The sequence below is a fragment of the Macadamia integrifolia genome, unplaced genomic scaffold (genome assembly GCF_013358625.1).
Source record: "Macadamia integrifolia cultivar HAES 741 unplaced genomic scaffold, SCU_Mint_v3 scaffold664, whole genome shotgun sequence".
Classification (NCBI taxonomy): Eukaryota; Viridiplantae; Streptophyta; class Magnoliopsida; order Proteales; family Proteaceae; genus Macadamia; species Macadamia integrifolia.
Genome location: NW_024870509.1, coordinates 170,475 through 197,710, shown reverse-complemented (window position 1 = coordinate 197,710; position 27,236 = coordinate 170,475). Strand labels below are relative to the sequence as shown.

General features: G+C 36.0%; 3 protein-coding genes across 4 annotated transcripts in view; 2 read left to right on the top strand and 1 right to left on the bottom strand.

Annotated features, from left to right (window-relative positions):
• The window catches only part of LOC122069608 (tRNA (guanine(37)-N1)-methyltransferase 2), a 12,363-nt gene extending 10,654 nt beyond the window's left edge, over positions 1 to 1,709 (bottom strand). Inside the window, exons 1-3 of the mRNA XM_042633664.1 lie at positions 1,351 to 1,709; positions 981 to 1,110; positions 785 to 882 (exon numbers count right to left, since the gene is read on the bottom strand). Coding sequence (XP_042489598.1) covers positions 785 to 882; positions 981 to 1,075 — 193 coding nt within the window. The 5' untranslated portion in view covers positions 1,076 to 1,110; positions 1,351 to 1,709. The remainder of the gene's footprint in view (positions 1 to 784; positions 883 to 980; positions 1,111 to 1,350) is intronic.
• Positions 1,710 to 8,268: 6,559 nt separating this feature from the next.
• Positions 8,269 to 10,284, top strand: LOC122069606. The gene is made up of 2 exons (XM_042633660.1): positions 8,269 to 8,647; positions 9,517 to 10,284. Exon 2 carries the CDS (start codon positions 9,564 to 9,566, stop codon positions 9,978 to 9,980), a length of 417 nt encoding a protein of 138 aa, XP_042489594.1. The 5' UTR covers positions 8,269 to 8,647; positions 9,517 to 9,563; the 3' UTR covers positions 9,981 to 10,284.
• A 13,856-nt stretch (positions 10,285 to 24,140) lies between these two features.
• Positions 24,141 to 27,236, top strand: part of LOC122069622 (squamosa promoter-binding-like protein 14) — an 11,293-nt gene continuing 8,197 nt past the window's right edge. Inside the window, exon 1 of one of the 2 annotated variants that reach the window (XM_042633680.1) lies at positions 24,141 to 24,912. In XM_042633680.1, coding sequence (XP_042489614.1) covers positions 24,524 to 24,912 — 389 coding nt within the window. In that variant the 5' untranslated portion in view covers positions 24,141 to 24,523. The remainder of the gene's footprint in view (positions 24,913 to 27,236) is intronic. The other variant, XM_042633679.1, reaches the window with a different exon arrangement.

Sequence of the window (27,236 nt, the reverse complement as noted above, 5' to 3'; positions counted from 1 at the left end):
CCCCCCCCCCCCCCGGTCCCTTGCTTTTTTGCATTCTACAAAATCCCCATTGGATTGTGCAAATCCCCAATGAATTTGTGGGGCCCGCTATTTCCCTCTCATGTACACCCCCCCCCCTTTCTTAAGTTTTATTTTAATTCAACCCATTTTTACCATTCCTTTTCCCTTTGCCTAGCTAACCAAACACCCAAGAGAAAGTGCCAACTCCTCTTCACTTTCTCTAGATTCTGGAGCCTACACTTTCCTTCAAGGTTTCTTCACCTCCAGAGCATCCAAACATACCCTACAGTAAGGGCTTTCTACTCATCATTGAAAGGATAAGGCCTCTTTGTTAATGTTGGCATTCAACAGGGCTCTTGTGACGACTAACATTAAAGGCACGGAGCTCTCTTTTTCTCCAGATCACGTAAAGTATATCAGGGCTCTTCAATTTTATAACTCTTGTACACATCTAAAAGACAAGCAAGGAGCAGCTGGATAGATGTGAAGCGTAGCGAAGAGATGTAAAATTAAAACAAAAATAAATTAGAAATTTTGTAATCATACAAAGTGATTGTGTAACAAACTGGTAACTATCTTTACATGTCATTGAAGAAAAAATTCAGTCATAATTTGGATGAAAAATGAGATAAAATTTAATCACAATATTTAGATTGATTTCGAATTAGTTACACAATTACTCTTGGTAATAATTGCAAAACTTTCAATTTTTCTTTTGTTCTGATTTTACTTCACTTAATTTCACATATAACCAAAAGACCCCTAAATGTTTTATGTTTCTTACCAGGATTTTGAATCCTTTCAGATAATACCAAATAGCGGCTTTTTTTGCATGATGGATCTTCAGTGATGGGTTTGACACGGGGCTTATCAATCAAGTACCTGCAAAAAAAAAAGCCACAAAACGTCATTAATTAAATGGATAAAACAATAAGCTGAATGCACACTATTAACTGAAAGGAAGCAATGACATGAAGTACCCATTCAGTAAGCGAAGAACAGGCTTGCAGAGTTGGCAAGGAATTCTAAGTGCCCACAATTGAAGATGCACGTCGAACTTACTTTCGTCCAGCATCGCATGTTACTTAAGATCAGTACCGAGAAATCAACCTAGATTTTCTTGCATCAGTATAACATAACAAATAAGTAACTTTCTGAGGGATGACATGACATGTCCATTTCAGATTTGGAAGATTGCAGAAAAAAAAAAATGAAAATATAAAGCCTATGTTATGTTTGGTTATCTGTGTGTATAGACAAGAATCTGACAATTGACACAAAAGGTTCAACTTTTCAGTCACAAAAAAACAGATACTAATGCGAAATAGAGATTCCAAACTCCAAACTGACCTTCAAGTTGCAGAAAATGAAGAATGTGAGATCAAGGGGTATTCGCAGGTATACCTAGTACTTAAATGTGATTTGCAAAGGTCGAATCCAGTCGGGACAAACGATTCGCTGCGGATACTTGAAGCGGCTATCAGAGAAGCTATGGAGCTTGAACTTGTTAGTGTTAAGCAGGTAAAGTTGCAGAGATTCACGGAAAGGGAAACACTGCAAAGGCGCGAAACAATGTAACCCGCCAAATTTCGATATTTTGCGGAGGAAAGGGAAGGTGCAGCGATTTAGGTCTCCTTTGGTGATGCCATTAACTGATTAACTCGTTTGAAGCTCTGAATCGGATTGTTATCAATCAACGGTAACTGCTGGTTGTCACATTGGCCCGTTAGCGATTTGCCATCTTCTTCCTTTGGGTTTCAGTTACAGGCCCGGACTGACAGGTCCGACCGAGCCGACCGTTTAAAATCTGAATCGGGCTTGGCCCGATTAATAAACGTGTCGGGCTGCACGTTTGTTAATAGGTAATTTCAGTGCAAGGGTGCTACCAAATCGATGCCCGACCAAGAATAATCGATTAATAGTCCGACTCATGGTTTCAAGTATCAGTCTTATCGGATTGTTATGGCCGAGATCGATCCCTGTCTTTGATCGATCTGGATCAGTTATCCATATCGTTTCTTGGGAAAATAATAAAAAATTAATAATCTAAAAAAAAGAGGCCAAAATTGAATAATGCCCACCAATCCGATCCGATCTGGATCAGTATCAGATCGGTATCGGTAGATACTGATACCATCCCCTAAATCCATGGTCCGACTTGACTCCACATGTTTTATGTCCGTTTATTGCCTATTTAGAGCTCATTTAAAGCCCGTTTACTGAGTCAAACACAATTCAAGATCGTTCAAAGCTTGATTATTGTCTGTTTAAAGTCCAATTGTAGTATGTGTTAGAAAGATATATGTAATTAGCCCTTTTAAAATCCGATTAAGGCCTATTTAGTCCGACTATTGATAGCCCGATTAAAGAACATAACCTAACCGACCATTTATGAATGAGATATGAGCTCCAATTACTTAAACAAGTCAAACACAATTCAAGACCGTTCAAAGCTTGATTATTGTCTGTTTAGAGTCCAATTGTAGTATGTGTTAGAAAGATTTATGTAATTAGCCCTTTTAAAATCCGATTAAGGCCTATGTAGTCCGACTATTGATAGCCCGATTAAAGAACATAACCTAACCGACCATTTATGAATGAGATATGAGCTCCAATTACTTAAACAAGTCAGTCGCGATGCAAGGTCCTAAAGTGTGGAAACCCAATTAAGCCCGGTCGATTGACACCCCTGATTTAAAACCCCCACCACCCAAAAAAAAAAACATTTACCATTTTATTGTTTTCTTTTTCGGTCCCTTGTAGGTCCAAGCCATTTGCTACCATCACACACCTAAAAAAAATACTTCATTTAGATAGCCATCAAAATATATCGAAGCAAATCAATCCTCAAAATAGATTATGAATTCGAGAAACAGGGAACTGATACCATAAACTAAATTCATGGTCCAAATGTTTAGTTTTCTTAATTCATCAAAAAAGGCTTTTATCCTTATAATTTTTTTTTTCTGAAAACCTCATAGTAAATGAAGTCACTTTGAATTTTAAAGCATATTTGCGGTATATAGGAGCAGACAATGGATTATTTTCTAAGCTGCTCTCCAAATTGACACTTCATTTATTCTTTTCAGCTAAAGGACTATTACTGCAAGTGGGCAAGAAGAGCGCAAGACATTCTTATTTAAGAGATCAATCAGTCAAAGAGTGGAAACATGTCAATCTATCTTCCTTGCCAACAACATGGCCTTCCAAGCTATGGAATGGTGTTAGGATTGTAATCCTCCAATTTTGGGGTTGAAATCGTCTGTAATTCCGATCTGGTACAATTCTGTGAAATACCACATTCAGGTGGTGACACGTGTATTGATACCAATGCAATGGTTCAGATCTGGTACAACTAATAAAACCTTAAATCAGTGAAGAGTCATTTAAATCAGATCTGGACCATTGTATTGGTATCAATACACGTGTCACTCCCTGAAGGTGATATTTCACGGAATTGTACCAGATCCGAATTGCAGATGATTTTTCCCCCCAATTTTGTGGAAGTGAAAGGACATAATACATTAAGACCATATTTATTATGACAAATTGTTATTAAGGAAAAAGAACTCTAACGATCTAGCACAAGAAATGTCCTAACACTACAAGTGTGCAAATGATGATGCTGTCCCCACATTGTGTGTATTGAAGATGCTCTCGAATGTATTCTCATTAGTCCACACGTTTGGTATTCTTTGTGTCAAATCAGCAAGGCTCCTAGCCCTTATTATTATTACATTTCAAAGATCGAATCAGAATTTATTCTACCACATGGATAAAACATGGATAAATGATACGTCCATTTCCACTATTGAATTGAAACGACAATGATATAGATTAATCACATGTCAAATTTCAGAGTTTAATTAAATCAAATACCCTACCATGTCCATTAATGTGCACTTATAATGTAGATATTACAATACACTTTCCCAACTATGAATGGTCAGATTGTCAAATTAAAAAAAAAAAATCATAACTATTAATGGCTCGAATTTATCTCATAATTTCTAAAAATTTATCTTCATTATTACATTAAGAACTACTCTAACAAAATTTATAAAGTAAAATAAAAAAAAAATAATAATAAATATATTTTTTATTTATTAAAATCATAAACATTTAAATGCATGAAAATTCTTTGTAGTGAATGCAATGGTGCGATAAACATCAGATAACTAAAGACTTTGAAAAATATGCCATCCAATGCTAACTGCACCGCAACAGTCATTATATACAGAGAATAATCGCTCCACTTAAATAGTAGTGTTTCATAGGTGGGGTAAAAGTTTTCAAACCAACCCAGTTGGATCCACCTTTTTATTCCTCCTTGGGAAGCTGCCAAGAAGCTTACCCATGTTTTAACTTCTCGTGATCTTTTTCCTAATTCCCCGTCAAGTCTGACTACTATGACCTTTTGACTTCAGTTACGTCCCACTCTCCAACCATAGATCCTTCATGGATTATCCTATTAATCATGGTTTAAGTATCCGTTGCCACATGACACCGATACAATATATCATCCGAATCAAAAGGTTTCGCCCCTCGTTTTTCACCAAAAAAATTTATTTTGACAATTTAACCCTTGATCCATACAATTCCATCAGGACGGGAAGATTGATATCTCATACTATGCATCATAGTTTCAAGTATTGGTATAGTAGTGGTTGTATTGTATCGATATTGATTGAGACTGATATTAATACCTGACTGATCTGGATTGATTACCCATATCATTTCAGGGGGTGAAACAGTAAAAAAAAAAAATACTTTTTAAAAAGATAAAGACGAAAATTACCTATATGCACTGATCCGATATGGATCGATCACCCATATCATTTTAGGGGTGAAATAGTAAAAAATATACTTTTTTTTTAAATGCAAGGACAAAAGTATGCATCGATCCAGTATGGATCAGCTAATACCGATCCAATATTGATATCGATACCTAAATCCATCCCATGTATCGTCCAATGATGACTATGATCGATATCATATTATCATATCTAAGGTTGTCAATGGGTCGATTTGGTCCAGTTTTAACCGATATCAAGTTGGTTGCGGTTTTTTAGATCGCTTTCGATTTAACTTTCCATATAAAAGTATACAAAACTATAAAAATCTTGATTTTTTTAATGGATTTTGGATTGTTTTCGGTTTCTTATCAGTTTGGTTTTAGTTTTTGGGCGGTTTTTAAGCCGGTTCTGATTTGGTTTCTGATTCATTCGGTTTTTGATATTGTTTAGTTTGGTTTTGGAGTTGCAATACTCAAAACTGAAACAACCCAATAACGCTTCAGTTTGATTTGGTCCATGCTATTATCGGTTTAGTCCTATCAATTTTAACGATTCGATTTAAGCTTTGACACCCCTAATCATATCTGTGATATAAAAACATAAAACGGTAAAATGGTCAAAGCACCCTAAGTATCAATACTTTGAGAAGTAAAATGATTCGACCCAATACAATCAATTCATATTGATATGATATCTATCAAGATTATACCTATATTGATACTAATACTGATACTGATAATGATACTGATACTGATACATAAGCATATGCTCTTAATGTATGCAATTAATTTAAAATCCTCATTAATTTAAACACGTGCAAAACTCCCAAGATCTTGAAGATATCCGACCGTTAGGAATTTCTATACTTTGCTTGAGATGTACCTTACTTGCTTGCCTATTTGGTAAAGGAATGTGCATTGGACAAATTTCTTCATTCTAGAAATAATTGCATTATTATAATTATGGCAGCTGTAACAGCCAGCAATATAAGACTACCAGTTGCTTAAAAGCTTTTAAAGCTTATGCCACAAGTGTTTCGTGAGGGTTTCCACCAAAATTTGTGGGCCTCTTGGACCCATTTAAACCCGGTTCAGAATCTACCCTGAAAAGGATATTTCAACAACATGTAATAGGGACATTGGGATTTCCAAGTAGCTACTTCAAACGGCTATGAGTCCCTTGGGGTGGGATTTAGATCCTCTTCAGTCGCGTTGGAGGCTGAAGCTAGAGGATATAAATCTCTTGGGGACAGGGGTGTGCGTTCGGGTGTTGGGGGTGCAAGTCTTAGAGATGTTTCCAATCGTCGAATGTGGTTAGGCATATAGTGTGGTTGGAGAGGATCAGAATCCATGCTCAAAAGCCTTCCACTTGTTTGATTCAAATCCCATTAATCCAAAACAAGAGCAAGGCCGTTGTAGGAATAGGACTGGAGGGCTTTGATGATCTTGGCCTAGCCTACTTTTTTTATCCTGTTATATAGCGTCAATGAATCTTATATTCTATAACTATTTCAATACCTTGAGGAAAAGTGTACCAAGTAGCGTAAATCACAGTGATAAAGAGGAGAAAGTGTGTCAATGGATGAGAAATATAGATAGAAACTACTGAAATAGCTTGCCGCGAGATTTTTCCAATACTTTGGGTTGAGAGTATATTTTCTCTCTAGTTGTAACAAAGAAAAATAAATAAATAATCTTAAAATTCTCAGTACCTTTCCACATAATGTTAATCCTCAAATTTATTGGTCATTTCCACAGCCTTAAAGACAAGGGTGTCAAAGGCCAGTCTGAACCGGTTGGATAGACCAAAATAATTGGGGTTAAAAAAAAAAAAAAAAAAAAAAAAGAAGAAGAAGAAGAAGAAGAAGAAAGATAGAAATGAAAAACCAGTTCGAACACAATTAAAATCAAGACCAGATCGATAGTAAACAGACCAAACTCAGTAGTATCCAATTACAACAATGGTTCTAAGTATCAGTAATGGATCCGTCGATACCAATAACTGATCCATGTGAATTAGGTATCGAAATTGGGAAAGCGGTAAAATGAAAATAATAATAATATATATATATATAATGAAAAATAGGGGTGAAATTGATTGATCGAATCCGAATTGATATCATATCCAACATTTGGATTATATCATATCCAATACCTGAGAAGTAAAGAAGTTGGACCAAATCAAAATCGATCAAAATCAAAAACTTTCCTACCCCAACTTTTACAAAACAATCACAACTTTTTGCTTAACTTATGGTCAAAAACTCTAGTACTATTATGTGTAGAACTAGATAATCACTCAAATTACCCCAACTTTTGTATGACAATTAATACTAGATATATGGAGGACCTTAAATCTATAGCCAAAGAGGCCTTATCGAAAAAAACTATATATATATATATATAAGTCGGATTTGCTTTGTATCAGACCTAGCTAATATTTATTTGTTTTGTTTGAAAGAAAAAAAATCAAAATCAAAATTTCTTACCAGTTTTGTTTTGAACTGGCCCTGTAATGGATAGAAATCAAACTGATTGATGATCTTTAATTTTATTTTTGGGTAAAAGAACGCTACTTTCTTGTGCTTGTTTATACTTAGACATAGGCGGGTATAAAAAGACTACACTACCCTGCCCCATGCGCTGAAAATACCTTCACACGGCCTCCTATTGGTTTGCATACGCAGATACAATGGCAACACAAACGGATAACTTATTGGTAAACCAATTGTCATATTTGAAATCCAATTCAAAAGGAAATTAGTTATTAATTAATTTACTCTTTGACCATAGGAATATACGATTAGTTTAGAGTGTTTTTCTTAGCTCTGGAATATTTTTTCCATACCTGTAAAATTCAGGAATTTTCCCATAAATGTCCCTGTATATATATAAATCCAAAATCGAAACACCAAGCCCAATAGCATTTGAAGGGGTCAGGGGCAAATAGGGATGAACAGCTCGAAGAAAACAACTTTCGGAACTATTATAATCGATACAAACTTGAACCAAATCGAAATCAATCCAATCGAAAACTTCCTTAATGGCTTGGTTTTACACTAATTTTAGTAATGAAGCAGACAAACTGATGGATTAACACCCTAACTTACATATGTCATATTTTTCTTTCTTTTTTTCTGCAAACGAGGAACCTTGGATTTGTCTGGTTTTACGATTTACGCTCAAGTGTAAACCAGCTTACACGCAATCATACCTAATCCAGATTAGTCATGAGGAGACTCAAACTAGAGATATTATATTTAAAATTTAAAATCCAATTGAAAAGGAAATTAGTTATTATTTGATTTTCTCTTTGACCATACGATTAGTCATGAATAAGACAATAGGATAATAGGAATATATTTTTTCGTTATGCTTTTACTAGGATTTTTTTTTTCTTTTTTTCTTAGGTTGAGAAAAATTATTATTCATTTTCCCCTTTATTTGCTATAGAGATTAGAGAAGCCAATCAACAAATATCTAATCGCCTCTCTCTCTCTCTCTCTCTCTCTCTCTCTCTCTCTTGTTTTCTCCTCGCTTCTCTTCATTCCTTCATTCAGTCTTCTCTTTTGTTGTTTCCTTGCTATCTGGGTAGCAGCTCTTGAGGCTCAGATGGCAGGGAGCAATCTCTTCGTCTCTAAAGTATATATCTGAAAAGTTTTCTGTTTGTCTGATCTGGGTTTTCATTGCCCTTTCCCTAGATCATACGTTTCTCCATTAAATCTTTACTTCTCTGCTTCAACTCTTAACAGATATCAATATACACCTCTGGGCTATTGGGAGGTTGCTTCCTTTAGCATCGGAAAGACTGGGTTTTATGCGGGAGATGGGAGAAGCGCAGTATCATATAAGGTCAGTTTCATTTCTCAGTTCAAGCTCATTCTTAAATTCCTGAAGATGTTTTGTTTCTATTTGTGCCCTTCTTCTTTCGTTGATGGTTTATATTTGGGTTTCTCAAAGCTAATTGCTTTGGGTCCGATGAGAAGTCCGGTTCCTGGGTTTATTTTGTTCAATGATTTTTCCCCCTTTATGGAAGCATTTTGGAAGTGAAGTTTGATGGATTTGTTATAATTTTTGTTGATTTTGTTAATATCTTTATCATCTGCTTTGGTATGCACTTCGATTCAAGTGGGCGTTAGAAGATAGTTTTGCAAAGATTCGTTTCTTCTACTTGACTCCGATATTGTTTGTTGTTTCTTCTACTTACTTCCCATCTTCTTCTGGTATTCCTATTGCCCTTTTGTTGAGGATCGGAGATGTTTCTGGGAAACGCTTAGATTATGCATACTTTCCAATCCCAACTATTTTATCGCTTTATTTCTCAATCTGTTCAGATAAAGGACAGCAAATATGTATCTTTTTTTCCCTTTACAATGAAGCTTCGATGTCTCATTTTGGGAACCCTTTGGGTTTAGTTCATTTAGATAGTTCTGAGGATATTGTTTTGTTCCTTAAGGATGAATTTTCTTTATTGATTCCCTGAACAAGGGATTTTTCAATTCCAACTGATTGCTTCCCCACCCCAACCCTTCCCCTTTCTTCTTTTCATTCCAAAGTCCTAATTTCTGCTGCAGGATATGGATATGATCCTATATCTCCCACCAGTTTTATTGGCACTTATGAAACGGTGAATCTGTGGACTGTTGTTGAAATATGATTTTTTTTAATTGTTTATATTCGGGTGTTTGGGACCGAATTTTTTTTTTTTGTTGTTGTTGCAGAAATCATCTTTAATTGCTTAAGCTTTTCTTCTGGACATTTGAGGATTATGGGTAGAGGCAGAGGAAAGGGTAAGAAGCTGACTGTTGTTACGAGTCATGAGGATCCTGGGAGTGGTGGGGAGGAATCACTTCCTGCATACAAGAGAAGGGGGAGGCCACAGAAGCCATTGAAGGATGAGATTGATGAAGAAGAGGCTGAGAAGATTGAAGAGGAAGATGGGCTGGATACTAAACCAGTTACTTCTAACAAAGAGATAAAGGGTCCATCAGTGGCAGATAATGGAAAGAAGAGGAAGAGGTACTCACAAGCAAAAGAGAATAAAGATTCTGTCAAGGAAGAGAATAGCACTGCAACCAAATCAAGCACAGCTAACTTGGTCAAGTCGAATGGTTTTCGACAGAATGGGAATAGGCGTAAAAGCAAGCCACGTAGGGCTGCGGAAGCTGGTGTTGAGTGTAAGTGATATTTGGGTTAGCTGTCGCACTGAGTTTCTTCTCTTTTCCCTTCAATAGATAATGCATGGGTCTGAGAATCAGTTGCTGTTGGTTCATCTCTGGTTCTTTATTTTTTTTTTCTTTTTCTTTCAACTTTTTCTGTTTTCTTTTCTTTCCTTCTTTTGTAATTTTTGATTGTCAGTTCATTGTTGATGAATGATTTTGTTTGGGAGGTTTGGAACAGGCTATATATATTTTTTTCTTCCATTAAGGTAGTAATGTTGGATATTTGCTCTAGTTTTATCATATTATATATAATTAATTGATGTGGCATCTTTTCGATTGTGTTTTTATTGTAAAAACATAGAACTTGCTCCGTCTTTGCGTTCTCTATTACAGTGTGTGCACTTTATTGTATGTGCTGTTATCACATCTTTTTTTGCTGATTTACATTTGTCTCATTTTTTCTCCTTATATCTTGATCAGAATACTACTGGTGTTTAATTTACATGATCTGTATGTAGTTTGTAGTCATTTGGTAGTCTTGTATTTTGATTTTTGTTGGCAAAACTCAACGCTGAAACATAGGTATTAACATAATCAAACTTCACAAGTTTCTTGCAGACTTAACAACCTAGTTTCTAGATGCTGAAATTTCCTGCCTAAGCATCTGCTAGGGTTTTCATTCTTCAGTATTGTCATTGCTTCTCTGTCCATTCACTATATCTGTCCATCCATTTAAAGCATCTTCAGGGTTGGTTTCATTGTTCTTCTTGCTCATTGCTGCACCTTTGTTACCTTTTTTTTTTTTTTTTAAATCAACTTTTATGTATGATCCAAGCCCAAATGGTCTTCCATCATCTCTCTCTTAACTTGTCTTGTGAACATTGGCTTAAATAAAACTTCGACTTTATTCTCACATCACCAGGAGCAACTGTTGACTCACTCTAACTCGGTGGATTTTGTTTCACCATAGAGATGGAAGCACAACCCAGGTCTCTTTTAAAGAAAAATGAAATGAGCCTTCAGATTTTTCACTAGAGATATATGTTAGAAACTTGCAAAACTTGAATCTGTATTTCGTACTGATTTTCTATGCTTTTTACAGTCTATTCTTTGAGAATTTGGAAGCATTTGCAAAATAGAGATACACATCGAAAGGAACTAAATGTTTCATAGAATTTAGTTAAATTCATAGAAGAGGGTTAGCTAATCTTGGTAGATAACTTGCTTGCTTGTATTTTTTTTTTTTCAGGTATTTGGGATTTTCCCCTTTTACAGTCTCCATCCTCTTTTTTCTAATATTATTTGACTTGTCTCAAAATAAAGTGTTAAATAGGGTTGGTTTTTTTGGGCTGTATTGTTGGGAGAATGTTTTTGTGGGAACAATAATTTAGTTTTATGAGTACATGCCTTTGAATGATCTCCTTAACCCGCTAAATTCACCACTCTCCTAAATCCCTCTTACCTTCAATTGACATTTTTTTAACTCATTGTAGTAGCTATACTGGCTTTCCCTTTAAAGAAGTTATGTAGATGAAAATTTGATAAGGGTTTCCAGTGATCCAAAAATTTGTCTAAGCATTAAAAATTCTTTGGGAAGGATCTGATCTCATCTCTCAATACAAGTAGATGAAGAAAGGTTTTATCATTTTGACTCTATTCCTTTGGGGTTAGAATTGGTTGTTGAAGAGTCGTATATATGAGAGTCCAATTCAGGATTTTATGTATCATCTTTTATCATGAGTAATGGAATACAGGTGAATCTATTACTTGATTGCTCACCATCGCCAAAAAAATAATAGGGAAAAAGGAGCTTGTCTCGGAGCATGGCTCCTGTGCCTAGACACAGGTCCCCTCGAAATGAAAAACTTGTTTCCGGACTAAAATTCTCCCCTAAAATAATAATAATAAAAAAAGAAAAGTGGAAGGAGAATAAAGAGTATCAAGAGGCTAGCAAATACAATATAATCATTATCATTTAATTATAAATGGTATAAATGCATGATACTTCGCAGTCAAATACGTACTTGAGTTATTGGTTTCTTCCAATGTTTCACTTTTATTCTTCACAACCTACGTCCATAGATTTCTATGATAGCTAAATGGTAATATCATTTTTACCAAAAAAAAAAATGGTAATATCATGTTATTTGTAGACAAATTGATATTGATCAAGCGAGGAATGATTAATTCTATGAATGCTTATTTTGTGATGAAAATATCATTGTGAATATGCTCCTCATCCTCATGCATAATGAATGTCTAAGAAGGTATAGTGGAAACAATGTTCTTAAGAATAAAAGGTACACATGTGATAAGGTCATTTATTAGTTGTTAGTTTATATAATTAAGTTTAAAACTTTTGGTCACAGGTCTTAGGATGGTTGACTTGTATAGGGCAAGTCCATCTTTAGAGTGCAGGTTTGGCTTGATCTCATGAGGGCGGTTTGCCAATGAACCCAACCACCATTTAAGGGTATTGGAGAGCAGACCACAAGCCAAGGGACTAATATTGCTTGACTAGGAGAGAGGATCTTCTAGACAAACATTGTTTTACCACATGAAAAGTTAACATGACAATTTTAACCTCTAGTCTGGTCATATGTCAAATTTCGGACTTAGATTCGACTATATACCCTCCTATTTTTAATAATCATATATTATTCAATTTTTAATATCAATTATATATCTTCCATGTATTTTCAACCATTCGTTTTGAAATGTTTCTTTTTCTATATTTGGATCCACCTTTTTTATAAATTTCAGTTCTATCCAATCAGCCACGCAGCAAATATTTATGCTTGTATATATAGAGAAACACTCTAGAATTACTAGATTAGAAATTAGGTTGAAACTTTACCCCTTGAGATAAGTGCAAATCCTTTTCATGAGGACTCATCCAGGTACATCATATGGTTGCTATTAACCATTAATAATGTTCATTTCGCATTGTAAATTTTCTAACACTTTAGACATCTCATTTTTCTAGTAACTATATAAAAGACAAACAATGTATGTGTCAAAGCTTTTGTATGTCTAGTATTCCTACTTTCGAAAGGAAAAAAAAAAGGGGTGGTGACAGTTTCCTTCACCTGCAGAGAATTAAGATTCCTTCTCCATTGATGAAGTGACCTCCTACTAATGTAATTTCCATTACCGATGGACAAATATTCTTATCCGCTGATCTATTCAATGCTAGAATCTGGCCTGCTATTAATGTGGGTATTTCCGTTTCCAAGAGTAGGATCTACAGCTCAAATTAAAGCCATGAAACAAGTAGCTGGCAAATTAAAATTGGAACTAGCTCAATTTGCAGAGTTAGAAGCCTTTGCACAATTCACTTCTGATCTCGATAAAGCTACTCAGAATCAATTGACCTCATACTCTTAAGTCATCATTCGTTCCTAACCCTTTTTATGAAGTCAAAACTACCTTCTCACTTGGCAATTTTACAATTTAGATGCCCATGGTGAAGGACGAAGGGAATCTCAATCCAAAAAAGAAAAGGACTTTCCCCTTTCTTTTTCTATTGTCAATGTAGTGGAGAGCTGAAAAATCCTAAGGCTCATTTCCCTCTATGTGCCATCCTCTTTGATGGAATTCTCAATCTCTACTGTCTATGTCTTGATAAAGGTAAAAAAATGGTATGTGAGTTAAGTGATTAGGTGACCTAGCTAGGTCACTAGAACTCATCATGTGAGAGGAAAGGGTATTTAGGGGCATTTATGACAATATAAGGGTGGGTAGGCATTATTACAACAATTCCCTTAGATTCTTCTTCTGCACGTTAGTTTGGGTGGCTAATCTAGCTAGGCCCCCTATGGGGATGGAATTGTTTTCCGGTGCTTGTGGTTAGAACCTAACACAAAATGTGGGAGACCGAAGAGTTCCTCCAACTTGAAAATTGAATCAATTGATTTAATTTAAAAAAAAAAAAAGTCCTTTAAATATGAGCACTTTTAAAGTTGTCACGAGGCAGTTATTGACAATTACAATGGATGTGTTTGATTTCCATTTTATTAAATCTATATTACTCTAGGGATAGTTTGTTTTTTTTTTAATCTCCGAGAGGCCTTGCACTCACACACAGGGATACACCCTCACGAGAGACACAATGATCATTGCACACTCTATGTATATGTACCCCCATAAGGGGTATGGTGGTCATTGTGCATGCCTATGTTTGTGGCACAATGGCCTTTCAAGAATAGAAAACTGTCTCATTATTTTAATGGGAGAAAGAACCTCGCCGTTCTGGTGTTGCCTATGCCGACAAACAGGGCTAATGAGAGGACACGTGAGAATATCTTCAATGCATCATCAGTGGAGTTTTGTGATCTTTTGGCACCCACCTATGTTTGGGCATAGGCAACATTAGGGTTCTTTTTTTCTCATTTTCATATGCCAAAATCACACGGGCTTGATTTTCTCACACTGATATTAGGGAAGGAATCTTCTTTACATGCACTACTATGAGTTATATCCACCACATGGTAGGTCAAATCAGGCTAAAATTTTATGGATAAGTGGACCCTAAGGTTCCTTGCTTAAGTGTTAAGATTCAGTTCAAACTGGGGATTGAAAAATTGAAATCGGATCAACAAGTTGGCCAATCCATGTACGGATTCTAGAGAGAGGGGATAATTTGCCCGATTACGAACGATTACTAATCGACTCAGCCTGATTCTGATTCTGATTCCTTTCCATTCCGGATTGGGTCAATATATGGCGGATCTAGGATTTGTTCTTTGAGGTTGCAATGGTTCATGTGTCTTGGCCATTGCAGACATTCGTAAACATGATTAGAGAGAGAGAGAGAGAGAGAGAGAGAGAGAGAGAGGTGTCAATGGGCTGGGTTGGGATAGGATTAAACCTAGTCCAACCCTAAGGTCTCTTAACTCAACCCTAACCTAGCTCAGCCTAGGTTGGGCTGAGAGATCTCAGCTGAGGACCAACCTGTCGGGCTTAACCCAACCCAACCCAACCCAATGCTAATGGACCCTGATTGGGTTGGGCTTATTCTAAACAGATCAGCCCAATCCAATACTATTGATTACTTCTTCTTCTTTCTTTTTTTAATTTTAATTTTAATTTTTTTTTTATTTTAAAGTACTATTGGTTATATTTGGTTGTTTAATCCATTGTTGGAAAATCAGGTTTTTCGACCCGATTCATCCGGTAAAAAACCTAGCGAGTCGACTGGTTAAACCCAATCAGGCCGAGTCTTGTTTTTTCTATTTAGGAAGATATAATTTATATTTTCTAATCCTTAACCCTAACCTAACATTCTAACCAAGATAAAGACTCTTGTCTGCAACCCTCGAATTATTGATATGTAATTTTCTTTTTCTGCCTTTTTCATATTTTTCTGTATTTTTATGATTTATTCATATATTTATTACACATATATATTTTAAGTGATTTTATTTGATTTTTTTTTTGTGCCTTTTGATATAATGATCAGATTAGGTGGGTTTTTCAAGACTCGACAAAAAAATCGAGTCAATGTAGAATCATCTTGACTCGTCTCAAGTCTTGTTTTTTTTTTTTAATACAAGGCAAGTCTTCCTGACTCTTAACCAGGAATCTCAAATTTTGCCTAGACTTGGGCGAGTCTTCCAGGTCAAATCCTGGTTTTCCAACTATGGTTTAATCTTGATACATTGCACAAGCTAAAGACCAATGTTTTCGTATATATGTGGATTATGGAAACCGAAAGATTTTCTATAGACCTTTTTCTATAAGTACTTATTCATAATTATTAACATATTTATATTATTATGTACTTAATATACAAGATTGGGTTAGGTTAGGTTAGATTGAGTTGAGACCTCAACCCAATTTGGGGCTGAAATTCTCAACCCTAACTCCTATTGGCTGGAATCTCAACCCAAGCCCTGTTTAGGCTAAGGGCGACTAGGGTAGGTTTAGGTTAACCAGGCTTTTTTGAGAGCCTTACCTTTAGATGTGTGTTGTCAGCCACCGAAAGCGCATTGCAATATTACAGTGGCTGCAGAATATGTGGACTCGAACTTCATATCTGAACATTTGGTGGAATTTTGAAATTCCACAAAATCTTCTAAACTTAGGAGCCAAACTGTTCCCTTCTAGCAAAATATGAGGATGGGGTGGAATGAGGGTCATAAGTCATAACAAAGCTTATCGGCAGCTTTGGAACATTCCATTGAGCTGGCGATGAAATAAGATATGAGACCCACATGCCTATGCGGTTGTCCGTTGGATGTGATTGTAGCCTGTACTGTCTTTTTTTAGCCTGTACTTGTGAATTAAGGGAATCCAAGGCCCGCCCTTTGCTAGGATGCCCAACATGGTATCGGACAGATCTGGGCACACATCTCAACACGTGGACACGTATCTCAAAATCTTTCCTAGTTACTCTATCGTCTTCCCTCCAAAATAAATGGTTTTTTTTTTTTTAAGAAATATATGTTAAAATTCATATTTTATCCTTAAAATCTGGATACGTGTTTAAAACCATCGTTTAAAACTTGTTTTAAATGAATTTTTTTATTGTTCCCATTTTTTCCCGTGTTGTATAACACCATACGGCAAAACCCATTTTAAACGGATAAAAACGACAACCGTGTTTTTGCTAATAGTGGTTCAGTCCCATTCATAATATTTGAGTACAATCTAATTTATTTTAAATTAAAAAAAAACCTTATTAATGGACAAATAAACCAAATTGGTTACATAATATTTGGAACTAACAATACCGCAACAGAACACAACGAAATACAATGATTTACATGGTTCATTTAAGATGGGTTACATTCATGATTGAATGATAAATCAGAGTTTCCACTATTTCGACGAAGAAATTATAAAATTCCCGCATCCATTTGTTTACAAGAAAATCCACTATATATAGTGACTTGTGCATTACATAGAAAATCCTTAACCTCCAAAGCATAAAATTATTCCAATATAAATGATTCTAAAAAATCATCGTTAATAAAAAAAAAATCACCAATATTTCCTACATTAAATTGAAATCATAGTTCACCAATAACATATTAGACTATTAGTCATACTGTGATAGCTAACCTGAACTCCTTTTTCCTTGTTTTATTGCCATTTGAATTCACTAAACTTACAAAAGCTCTAAAATTTGATACATTTTGGATCAGATGACAACAGATTGATAGTTTGAAGCCTGATTTGATTTTGAAACTATAAAATATCATGCAGCAGAGAATCTTTTAATAAGCATTGTTCCATGGACATGACTACTATTTTGGACTCATCCCAAATTGTAGATCCCTTGTTTAGTTCTTGGACTCATTTCAAATTAAACTCTCTCTCTCTGTCTCTGTCTCTCTCATATAGCTTGTGATATGAAGACAAACCAAACATGCATGGATTTTTCTTTTTAGTACATTGGATGTTGCTCTATCATCATAGTCTAAAAAGCCTAGACTCCTCTCCACATTTGATAAAGAATGTATACTTTTGTCTGAACCTTACACTCCTCATACAGAGAATGGTGCCAACCTATACTTAGGCTTCACTTCTACTCTTCCTCAAAATTATTATTACTGACTATGAATAATGGCTAAGACTTATTTGTTGTACAACATCCACAAATGAATAAGAACAAAAATAAAGGAAGGATTTTGATCCAGAATGAACAATGCACAATTAAAGAGAAATGGCTGCACTCTCTTTTGTTTTACTCTCTTTTGTTTTTTTTGGCAGCAATGCAGCATAAAGCCATAAAGTACACTACCATTCTTGTCCATCATAATATCTTTCTCTTCCCTTTTTCGAAATGACCCTCTATTGATTCTTTATCGTATCTCATCCCGCGTCTCTATTAGTATTATCACCTAACTTTGTCATATACTGATGGTATACCTGTCCCTCTCCCTTGTTTTAGGAGTCAAATCCTCTGTAGCTAACCGACAACCCTGTTTGTTGGCTTACTCAATAGCACTCTTCGTGTCAATCTAACGATTTCCTTTAATGACCCCAAGATTAGCTCATGTTGTTGGACCGATTGTTGTTGTTGTTGTTTGCTTCTATGCCCTATTGTTCTACTCTACGAACAATCGATAGTTTCAAGTATCATGTGATGTGCAGAGAGTCACGGGAGCACAACTTGTGACAGGAACAAGGGCGGGAGAAAGAGCAAGAGTGTACGGAGCCACTAGAGCATAGATGGGGCAGGCGATAGAGCTAGAAAGTAGCAGAGGTGAAGGCCTCTCGACCCTTTCTTTCGTAGCATACATTCCCATTCGTGTCGCAATTGATCCAGTAAGCCACGTGTCTGGTGCATGAAAAACAACCTTCAGTCCCCCATACTTACTTACTCCTAGCAATGAGTGGCAGTGATGACCCAATGGTTGAGAGGACCCTGGCATGCACCCGAGCCGTTGAGTACTCACTGCCACTCATTAATTCCTCTCTGAGGATTTTTGTGCCCTATTTGTTTTTATTATTGAAAAAGGTTAGGTATGCTATAAGTATACCGTAAACTAGTACCAATTCTGACTCCTTATCCCTCCTATATGATACCTCATCTGACATCTCCACCATTAGTGATGTTTTCTAACTTGAGCATATACCATTGGCACACCTATGATCTATCATTCTCCCTTGGTTTATTATTGTTTTTGCTATACTTAAAACAAATTTGATTGGGGTGGAATGAGGTGGTTACCCGGAGGGGAGGGGAGGGGAGGGGAGGGGAGGAACCCAACTCCAATTGATTGGTGCCAACTGCCATGGAACCTTCTAAGTCAGATTAGAAACCATCTAACATCTTTAATTAGCTGCAAAATTTGTCCGCTAGTTATTATCTATTGTCCAAAGGTAGAGGGAGAGCAGATTATGTCCCCACAAAATTGGTGCCAATTGGTGCCCACAAACAATAATGGAGAGGGAAGGACGAAGGAGGTCCACAACGTGTTTGATACAGTGATCAGTCAAATCTTCTTACTACACTTGTAAGGTTTTTTGTACGTAAAATGGCTTCTGTTTCTTTAAAAGACAATTCACATGCACAACTGCGCAATGCCTGCGGACTCTCAAGTCCTTTTAGCCTGAAATATGCTGCCCTATTACTGCATCTTATGGGACCAGCGTCCTCTCTCTCTCTCTCTCTCTCTCTCTCTCTCTCTCGGATATCCTCTCCAACTGTTGGCAGTGTATATTCAATAGTTTCAATCATCGTATGTTGTGTTAGCATCCAACGATGAGAGAGGGTTTGAGTCTCGCTCTTTTATTTATCACCTTTATTTATTATTGGAAGAGAGATAGACACACCACTTGGATAGTTGGATCTAGATCCTCTCCAACCAGTTGGACGCTCAGTGAGGCATCCTACTGTTAGGAGGACCAAGACATGCATCCCAACACATGAGTGGCATTCCCAAGTCTTCCCAACTGTTAAATGCCTCATTGAACATCCCAGTGGTTGGAGAGGATCTTCTTCCCACCACTTGTGTGTGATGAGCAAGCAGGTAGCACTAAGGGGCACAATATGGGATATCATATGAAAGGGGAGGGGATCATTTCAAAAGAAGAGAGATAGACGTGGTGGGTGGTGTGCTTCCCCTTCCCTGATTTTTTATTAAAAAAAAAAAACCAAAAATTTCTCACTCATGATGAGAAAAGAATATCTTTAGTGATGGTAGTGGTAAAACAGTGTCGGTTTCTTAAAATCCCAACCCAATCATAGGTTCCCAAAATTCAACTTTGTCAAGCTGATGCCAACTCAACCCGACCCTAATTGACTTTGACTGAGCCAGGTTGACTATGATTTTTGTCAGGGTTGGGCTAACCTTGAATGACTTTACTTTTGTCATCTATATTCTATGCATTAAAAAAAATATAAAAATGATCTATATACAATTAAAATTATCAAGTGCAATACAATAATAGATTTTAAGACACCTGACCTTAAGAATCAATGGCCTAGATTTCATTATTCTGAATAAAATCATAGGATGACAACCCCAAATTATAGTATATAAATTAGAGTTAAAATCAAGGCTGAGTTGGGCGGGATCGAGCTAGGCCTAAGCTTCAACACATGCCCAACCTAACCCAACCCAACCCAACCCTACCCTAAACTAGGGTCTAATTTTTAGCCCAAACCTGCTCTTTAGGGTCAGAAATCTTAGCTCAAACCTTGTTCAAACTCAAAATAAGTCCAGCCCATCAATATGAAACTTTCACTCCTAAGAGTCAAGATATGACTCATCATTCTTAGAGTCAAATCATAACCTCAAAACTTTTTTCCTCTATATCAAATGGAAGTTCACTCAGAATCATAATTCACTTCTTAGTGTTCTTCATGTTATCATGTGGATGTGTCAATTGAAAAGTCAAAATGACAAAAATAATTTAATAGAGGGGCAACACGAAAACCTCTTTTCTAAAGTGTTTTGTTAAATTCAAATAACATGTGATGACACATTACTTACATTTCCAATGCAAACGTGTTATACAAGATCTTTTATTATTCTATTTTTCTCTTTGTGTGCAAACACCTTATAGATTGGGAATTTTTAGGTCTCATTGGACAAAAATTAAATTACAAATTTAAGAAGATTTTCGAAAAACGAGAACTCTTAAAAACCTTAACAAGGGTAACTAACTCCATTTAAAAATAGCATGAGCAACAACATTCTCATATCTATTTACACAAAGAAATTAAGTTACAATAGCATCACTATTTGTGAAAGAAGAATTGTAATAAAAATATTTATTTATTTGAGAGTTGATTGGCCTTGTAAAGTTGCATACATGCAACCTTAACATTTTATTTTTTCTTAATTTCATATACTTATCTATATTCAACTTTAGCATTCTCATAGAAGGCATACTAGAACCCTTTTTTAAATGATTTTTGTTAAATACAAAAAACATGTGATGACACCGCTTACATTTTCAATGCAAACGTGTCATATAAGATCTTTTAGTACTGGGACTCATCAAATAAAAAAAATAAAATTATATATATAGCATTCTCATAGAGGGCATACTAGAACCTTCAAAGGGTTTTTGCTAAATACAAAAAACATGTGATGGTACCGCTTATATTTTCAATGCAAACGTGCCATATAAGATCTTATAGTATTGAGATGCATCAAATAAAAAAAATAAAATTATATATATATATATATATATCTATCTGACAGATGATTGGTCATGTGATGTCACATAAATGCAACTTTAGAATTTCTTTTTCCTTTTCCCTTTTCTCAGTTTCATATGCTAATCTATAACATCTCCATCCACTATCCAATTATTTGCAAATCAGGAGTGAAGAGTAAGGAAACATGAACTCAATATATGGTCACTAGATTCAACACCCAATACCCTTATAGTAGCATAGAACCATTTAGTACTTCAATGCCCTTATAGCACGAATAGATTGTTTGTATTTTTTTAACGAGTCTCCATCTTTATATCATTTGTACATAATTGTTAACAAAGTTTTTTTTGGTTAAAAAATGTTAACAAAAATTTGAGAAATATTATCATTGACATACAGCCCACTTTTTGTTTGTGTGTGTTTTAGGGATAGGGTTCAAGAGTGGAATCGTTATCTGAATTGATCATCACAGATTTAAATCCATATCGATAGGACCATTAGGGGAAGGCCATTGTAGGGTTTCTTCTACCTCCAAATAAAAAATATCAATCTTAAAAAAAAAAAAAAAAAAAAAAAAAAAGAAAAGAAAAAGAGATAGAGAGAGAGAGAGAGGAGCGATTTCTGAGTAAGCAAGGTACTCTTAATCTTTTCACACTTTTTTTTTCCCCTTAAGATCAACAAAATAAATATAATAAAGAACATCTTCTCACATTGATATATATATATATATATATATTTTTTTTTTCTTCCTTTAAAATAAGCAAGAGAATGCTACCTTCTGACATAGGTACACGTCAATAAGTGTAGAAAATGGGAGGATGTGTACGAGCATCTTCAATGTGGGGGCAACTCGGTCTTTTCACATCTGCTATGTCTAGGCATAGGTACATGCAAGTGGATAGCTTTCTTCCTTAAAAATATTAATATAACAATTCATGCGAGGAGGTGCATTGTACACCTTAGGCTCGTAGAGTTAAAAAAGGATGTATTCAATGCAAGAGGCTCTTGTCATTGAAGGATTTTGGAGAAGATCACAATGTACACAGCCGTACCCTTATTTTAGAGAGATCTCGGTCATAATGGAACAATATTCTTACCAGTGCATTAAGGCCGTCTCACCCTAAGTTCAGATGGAAAGGATGAATGCTACCAAGCTATGTAGCCTATATTAACACCTCCTTGTGCCACACGGGACACGCGAGGACATTTTTCTTTCTCCTACAACTGTACATAAAAGGGAAGACTCTGAGCCATTGAGTGCATTCTCAACCCGTTAATCCTTGTGGGTCACTAAGTCTCAATTCTCAAGAGTGCCTTCAAATTTGGCAAACCCCCAAAAATATTAATACTTGACCCAATGCCTCCTTATTTTACCAATTTATTAATATATTGGGAAGGGGGGAATCAATAGACCTGATTCCCCTTTAATAATGCCACTTGGAAATTTAAATTTGATTAGAAGTTTATAGATTGGTAGATCTAAACTCACAGTTTTATATTTACATGTAAAAATTATATGCTGAATCTGAGTTTTATTAGGTGGTAAAATTAGAAATTGAAAAATCTAAGGCTATGATTGTTATATAATTTTTGGATCAAAATGTATATAAAAATGAAAAAATAGAGATGAATTAGGTTTTAAAATGTATTTTAGACCCATAATCTATTTTGAGAATACATATAAAATACAACCCAAGACTATCTTATTGGTTCGCAAGACTACAATAGAGATACATTGATATCGTTGTTTCAGAAATTGGAATTGATTTGAATCAGACTGATCGAATCGACTATTCAGATCGAAATCGATAATGAAACCCATGATAGATCTCAAATCTAGATGTTTTCGAAGCAATTGATGATGGTTGATGTGGCCCAATTGCTACATCATTATGGGGAAATTGCAAATAGGTGGTTAGAGTTATTTATCTATAAGTACTTGACTAGAGGTATAAAAGAAAAGTCAAAGAAGGATTCAGACTTTAATATATCATTAATTACACAACATTTAGATTGTAACTTAAAAAGTAGAGACTCAAAGGCCAAAGAAAGCAAATTCTCTTGAATGGGCATTGCCGGATGAACAAGAAGAATATCATTAGAGTTGGACAACGATGTCTAAAGACACAACATTGGGTTTGAGGGATTAAGGTACAGTCGATAATCCTTTATTTATTTCTACCGCATTAAATGTTTGAATGCTATCAATCAGTTAGTTTTAGGGGAAAGAAATTGATTCCAAACTATTCCAATTTGAGCCTAATCATGATTTTAACCACAATCTTGAGTTGAAAATCTACAGAACCGTACATGAGATTTTTAACTCATACAACTACACATTCAATTCTTTCAACGTCATAGGATCCTTTTCCTCGTTCGAAAATCTCCTCCCTTCTTTCACTCCGTTCAGATTAGAAACGAAAGTTCCTTTTCGCATCCGTTCTCTATTATATTGTCGGAACAAAAAAACATTAGAAGCATCCATACGGATTTGTTACATGAATTGTTGAAAAAAGAGAAGAAGCATAACCAAGTTAAGATGATACAAATCAACCCCTCTTTGTCCCAAAAGAACTGAAGTTACGTTTTTGATTGCCATACATGAAAAGGGTTAGTGGATTCTAAGGTTTTTGAGATTGATTTTGAGCGATTTTAGTCCGAGTCAAATATATTGAATTTTAATATGAAAAATTAGTACATGACCAATCTTCATCATGCTTTTGACATCTAACTTTTAGAATTATCACATCACTCTTTTTTAGAATTATCACATCACTCTTTATATGATAAAAATACAAGACTTCTATTTTTTCTGAAACATCAAGTTTCTGAGCTTTTCTGTCTCACACTCTCACCTACACATACGTGTATATATATATATATACTGTATATGTCTGTATCTAAGCAGTTAAAGCTCTCTGTCTTTTGTTTCTCGAGAAATGGTGGAGTCTGTCTTCACGATTACCCACTTTAATGACCCAGAAAAGGAGATTTCAATAGCTCTACAGTTCTTGAACCCAACTCCAAGAATACCCAAGAGGGTACCTCTCTCTCTTTCTTCATTCAAGACACGCACTCACATACACACAGGCCCTTTCTCTCTCTAGTCTCTCTCTCCTAAATTGTTTTGGAAAGTTTTTTTTTTTTTTGGTAAAAATTGTTTTGGAAAGTGTCGCTTCAGAGTACTATAACCCAAGCTGGCATGGGCCAAATGGCGGGTGTCGGCTTTATGGTTCCCGAACAACATCAGCAGCATAGAGGACGGGGAGCTGTAACCAGCAACACCCACTGTGCCGGCCTCCTTTTATCCCATCACTCCTTTGAGCCGTTTAATTGCCCTCTTCTTAAAAGCCCACACATTTTCATTATCCATCGTTCTCTCTTGCTCTGTTGCCTTCCAACTTTTATGGCTATGGATGGGTAGTAGACTAGAGAACACCCCGTATGGAGATAACCTCGAACTCTGTGGCTGCATCTGCGGCTTCTGGTTCGTCTGATTCTCTCAATGGTTTGAAATTCGGCAAGAAAATCTACTTTGAAGATGTGGGCATTGGAATCCCTGCCAAATCAGGTTGTGGGTCGTCGTCGGTTTCGGTGCCCGGTTCTCAGGAGCCGATGCCACCACCACCGCTGACGCTGCCGGCGCCACCGAGGAAGGGGAGAGGGGTTGTGCAAGGTGGACAGCCTCCGAGGTGCCAGGTTGAGGGTTGTAAGGTGGATCTGAGTGATGTCAAGGCTTACTATTCCAGGCACAAGGTTTGTGGGATGCACTCCAAGTCTCCTAAGGTCATTGTTGCGGGCTTGGAGCAGAGGTTCTGCCAGCAGTGTAGCAGGTCAGTTAGGTTTTGTTCCTTTTCTCCCTTGTGGGTTATTTGTTTTGGGTGATGGGATTCAGTTTGTCAAGTTCTACTTTCGTGGAAGTTAGGATTTGTAAGGTTCTATTTTGAGTGTTTGATTATTTATGCCATGGTTGGAAGTCTACTTCTTGCCTTTGCTTCTGCCTAGACTTCTGGTTTTGGTTTCTGAAGTCCTTCTCAATGATTGGTTGTCTAGCTAGTACTGTTCTTGAGACAGACTTGAGTGTTTTTCTTGGACTTGTTTTGGTGAAGGCTTTGGCTAGGAGTTATGTTATGCTTGGGTTCTGACAGTCACTGTTTTTTTATGCTGATGAACTACCTATTCTGTACTTGTGATGTGTTTTATACTTTTATGGCTCTTAAAGTCTGATTTTTTTTTTTTTTTTTAGTATTATTGGGCTGTACTATATATGCTATCTTATCTTGCATTTGGATGTGTTTATGTTGTTGATTTTGGGAATATGATTGCTTGCAAGTCCATTTTTGGATATTTGGTGCTGGTATAATGTGCCTGTGGATTCTGTAGACGTTAAAAGGAACTTGTTTTTAAGATCATTTTTTTTTTTTTTAATTTACTTTCTGCTTCTGTTCCATTAAGTCAATGCAAGGTCAATGACCTTTTTTTTATTTTCTCTCATAAATCCATTTCATGGCTGCCTTGGTGTGCTCCAGCTACTTTTTTTCTGTTGTAAGCAAATTATGGAGTTGGGGTAATAATGTAAAGAAGAAATAATGTCTTAAAAAATTGGTCTTTCCCTCGATTTTATAGTTAGTTTATTGTTATGAATCCATGTTTGTATGGTACTTGAGTAATTTTTTTTTTTTTTTTTTTGGGTTTTGGAAAAGGAAATTAACCTGAGGGTTAATTTTCAAGAATGACTTGAACTAACTATAAATGCCAATCCATTTGGTGCAAGGCTTTCAGTTGAGTTTACCTCAACTAACCTTAAATATTAGGAAAACATGGGTGTATTGTGGTTACCCTTGAAGCCGAAGCATTGGATATCAAAATGGCATTTACTTGTTTAATATCTATCTATAAATGTCTTTCTTTCACCGTCCTCTTTGTACTTATTTGGTTGGAATCTTTCTCTTGGTATGAGGTTTGGAACCCTGCTTTTTTCCCTTAAACCTGAGTTAGCATGCTGCTGGCTCATCCATTGCTGATGATTTTCCGGAAGTGAATAGATGTCGTGAGATCCTCCCCTTCCCCGACTCCTCTTGAGGCTAGAAATGGGAATCATATTGAGAAGGGGGCAGTCGGAAATAGTGACAGGTTAATCGAGGGTAGCGAGTACTTTGATAACATTGCTAAACTTACTCTATCAGCCAACCGACAGGCCTAAAGTTGTACAAATTTGCAATCATTTGAATGAGTTGTTGATAAATTGCTGAATGGTTATGGATCCATGTCAAGATTTCAATAGTTTATGATTTATCAAGGCAGTGTATAGCTACCACATGAAATGAAATCATTTCATTATTAATTATCATGGCACTTAAGCTCATGAGGTGGACCAATTTTGAGTCATACTGCTTTCGTAATTAAGGGACTGGAAGGCCTGACAGAATGCACACAAGGATACCAAAGCATACAAAGCCCTTCAAAGTGCTATACACCTGTAAAAAAGTTCTAGGAAAGAAAATCGTCTACCTTCTAGTACTGTATCTAATATTTAGGATCACATGACCAAAAATATCAACTCCATCCTGAATCTGGTTCTGAATGACTGACCATCAAAAGAACTCCCATTTGTCTCCCAACCACAGGCCTCACAAAATGGGAGCAGGAATGCTTCAGTTCTGTATCATCACTGGCAAGTCTTGCTGTCTCAAAACATTCTGCAGACTGAAAGTTGCTTCTTTTATATATATTATGTTTTTGATAGATTATTTGTGAACAGATAATTTTATTTCTAGAGTTACTAATCTGGATCGGATGAGGAGAATGAAAGGCAATGCCAATCCTCCCTCCCTCCCTACCTTTGGATGAATGGCATCAGCAACTGTATCGAACCATGCTCAAGTATGTTTCTCAAAAGACTCATTGGTGATCAGAAAGAATATAAATAAATTTCAAGAGAAGTGATCCTGACTTTCTCATCGCACACATTATGTGCAAAAATTCGTAGTAAGACAAAATTGAGGTAAAAAGTTAGTAGGAAGACAAAATCGAGGTGAAAGGGATATAATCTTTGGGTCCCCACTCAAAGCCCACACTCAGCATGAGGTCTTGAGTTCGAGTCTCCTGGCTGTTACCTTCCCCCTCCCTGCCTTCTATAGTGTACCTATCCAAAAAA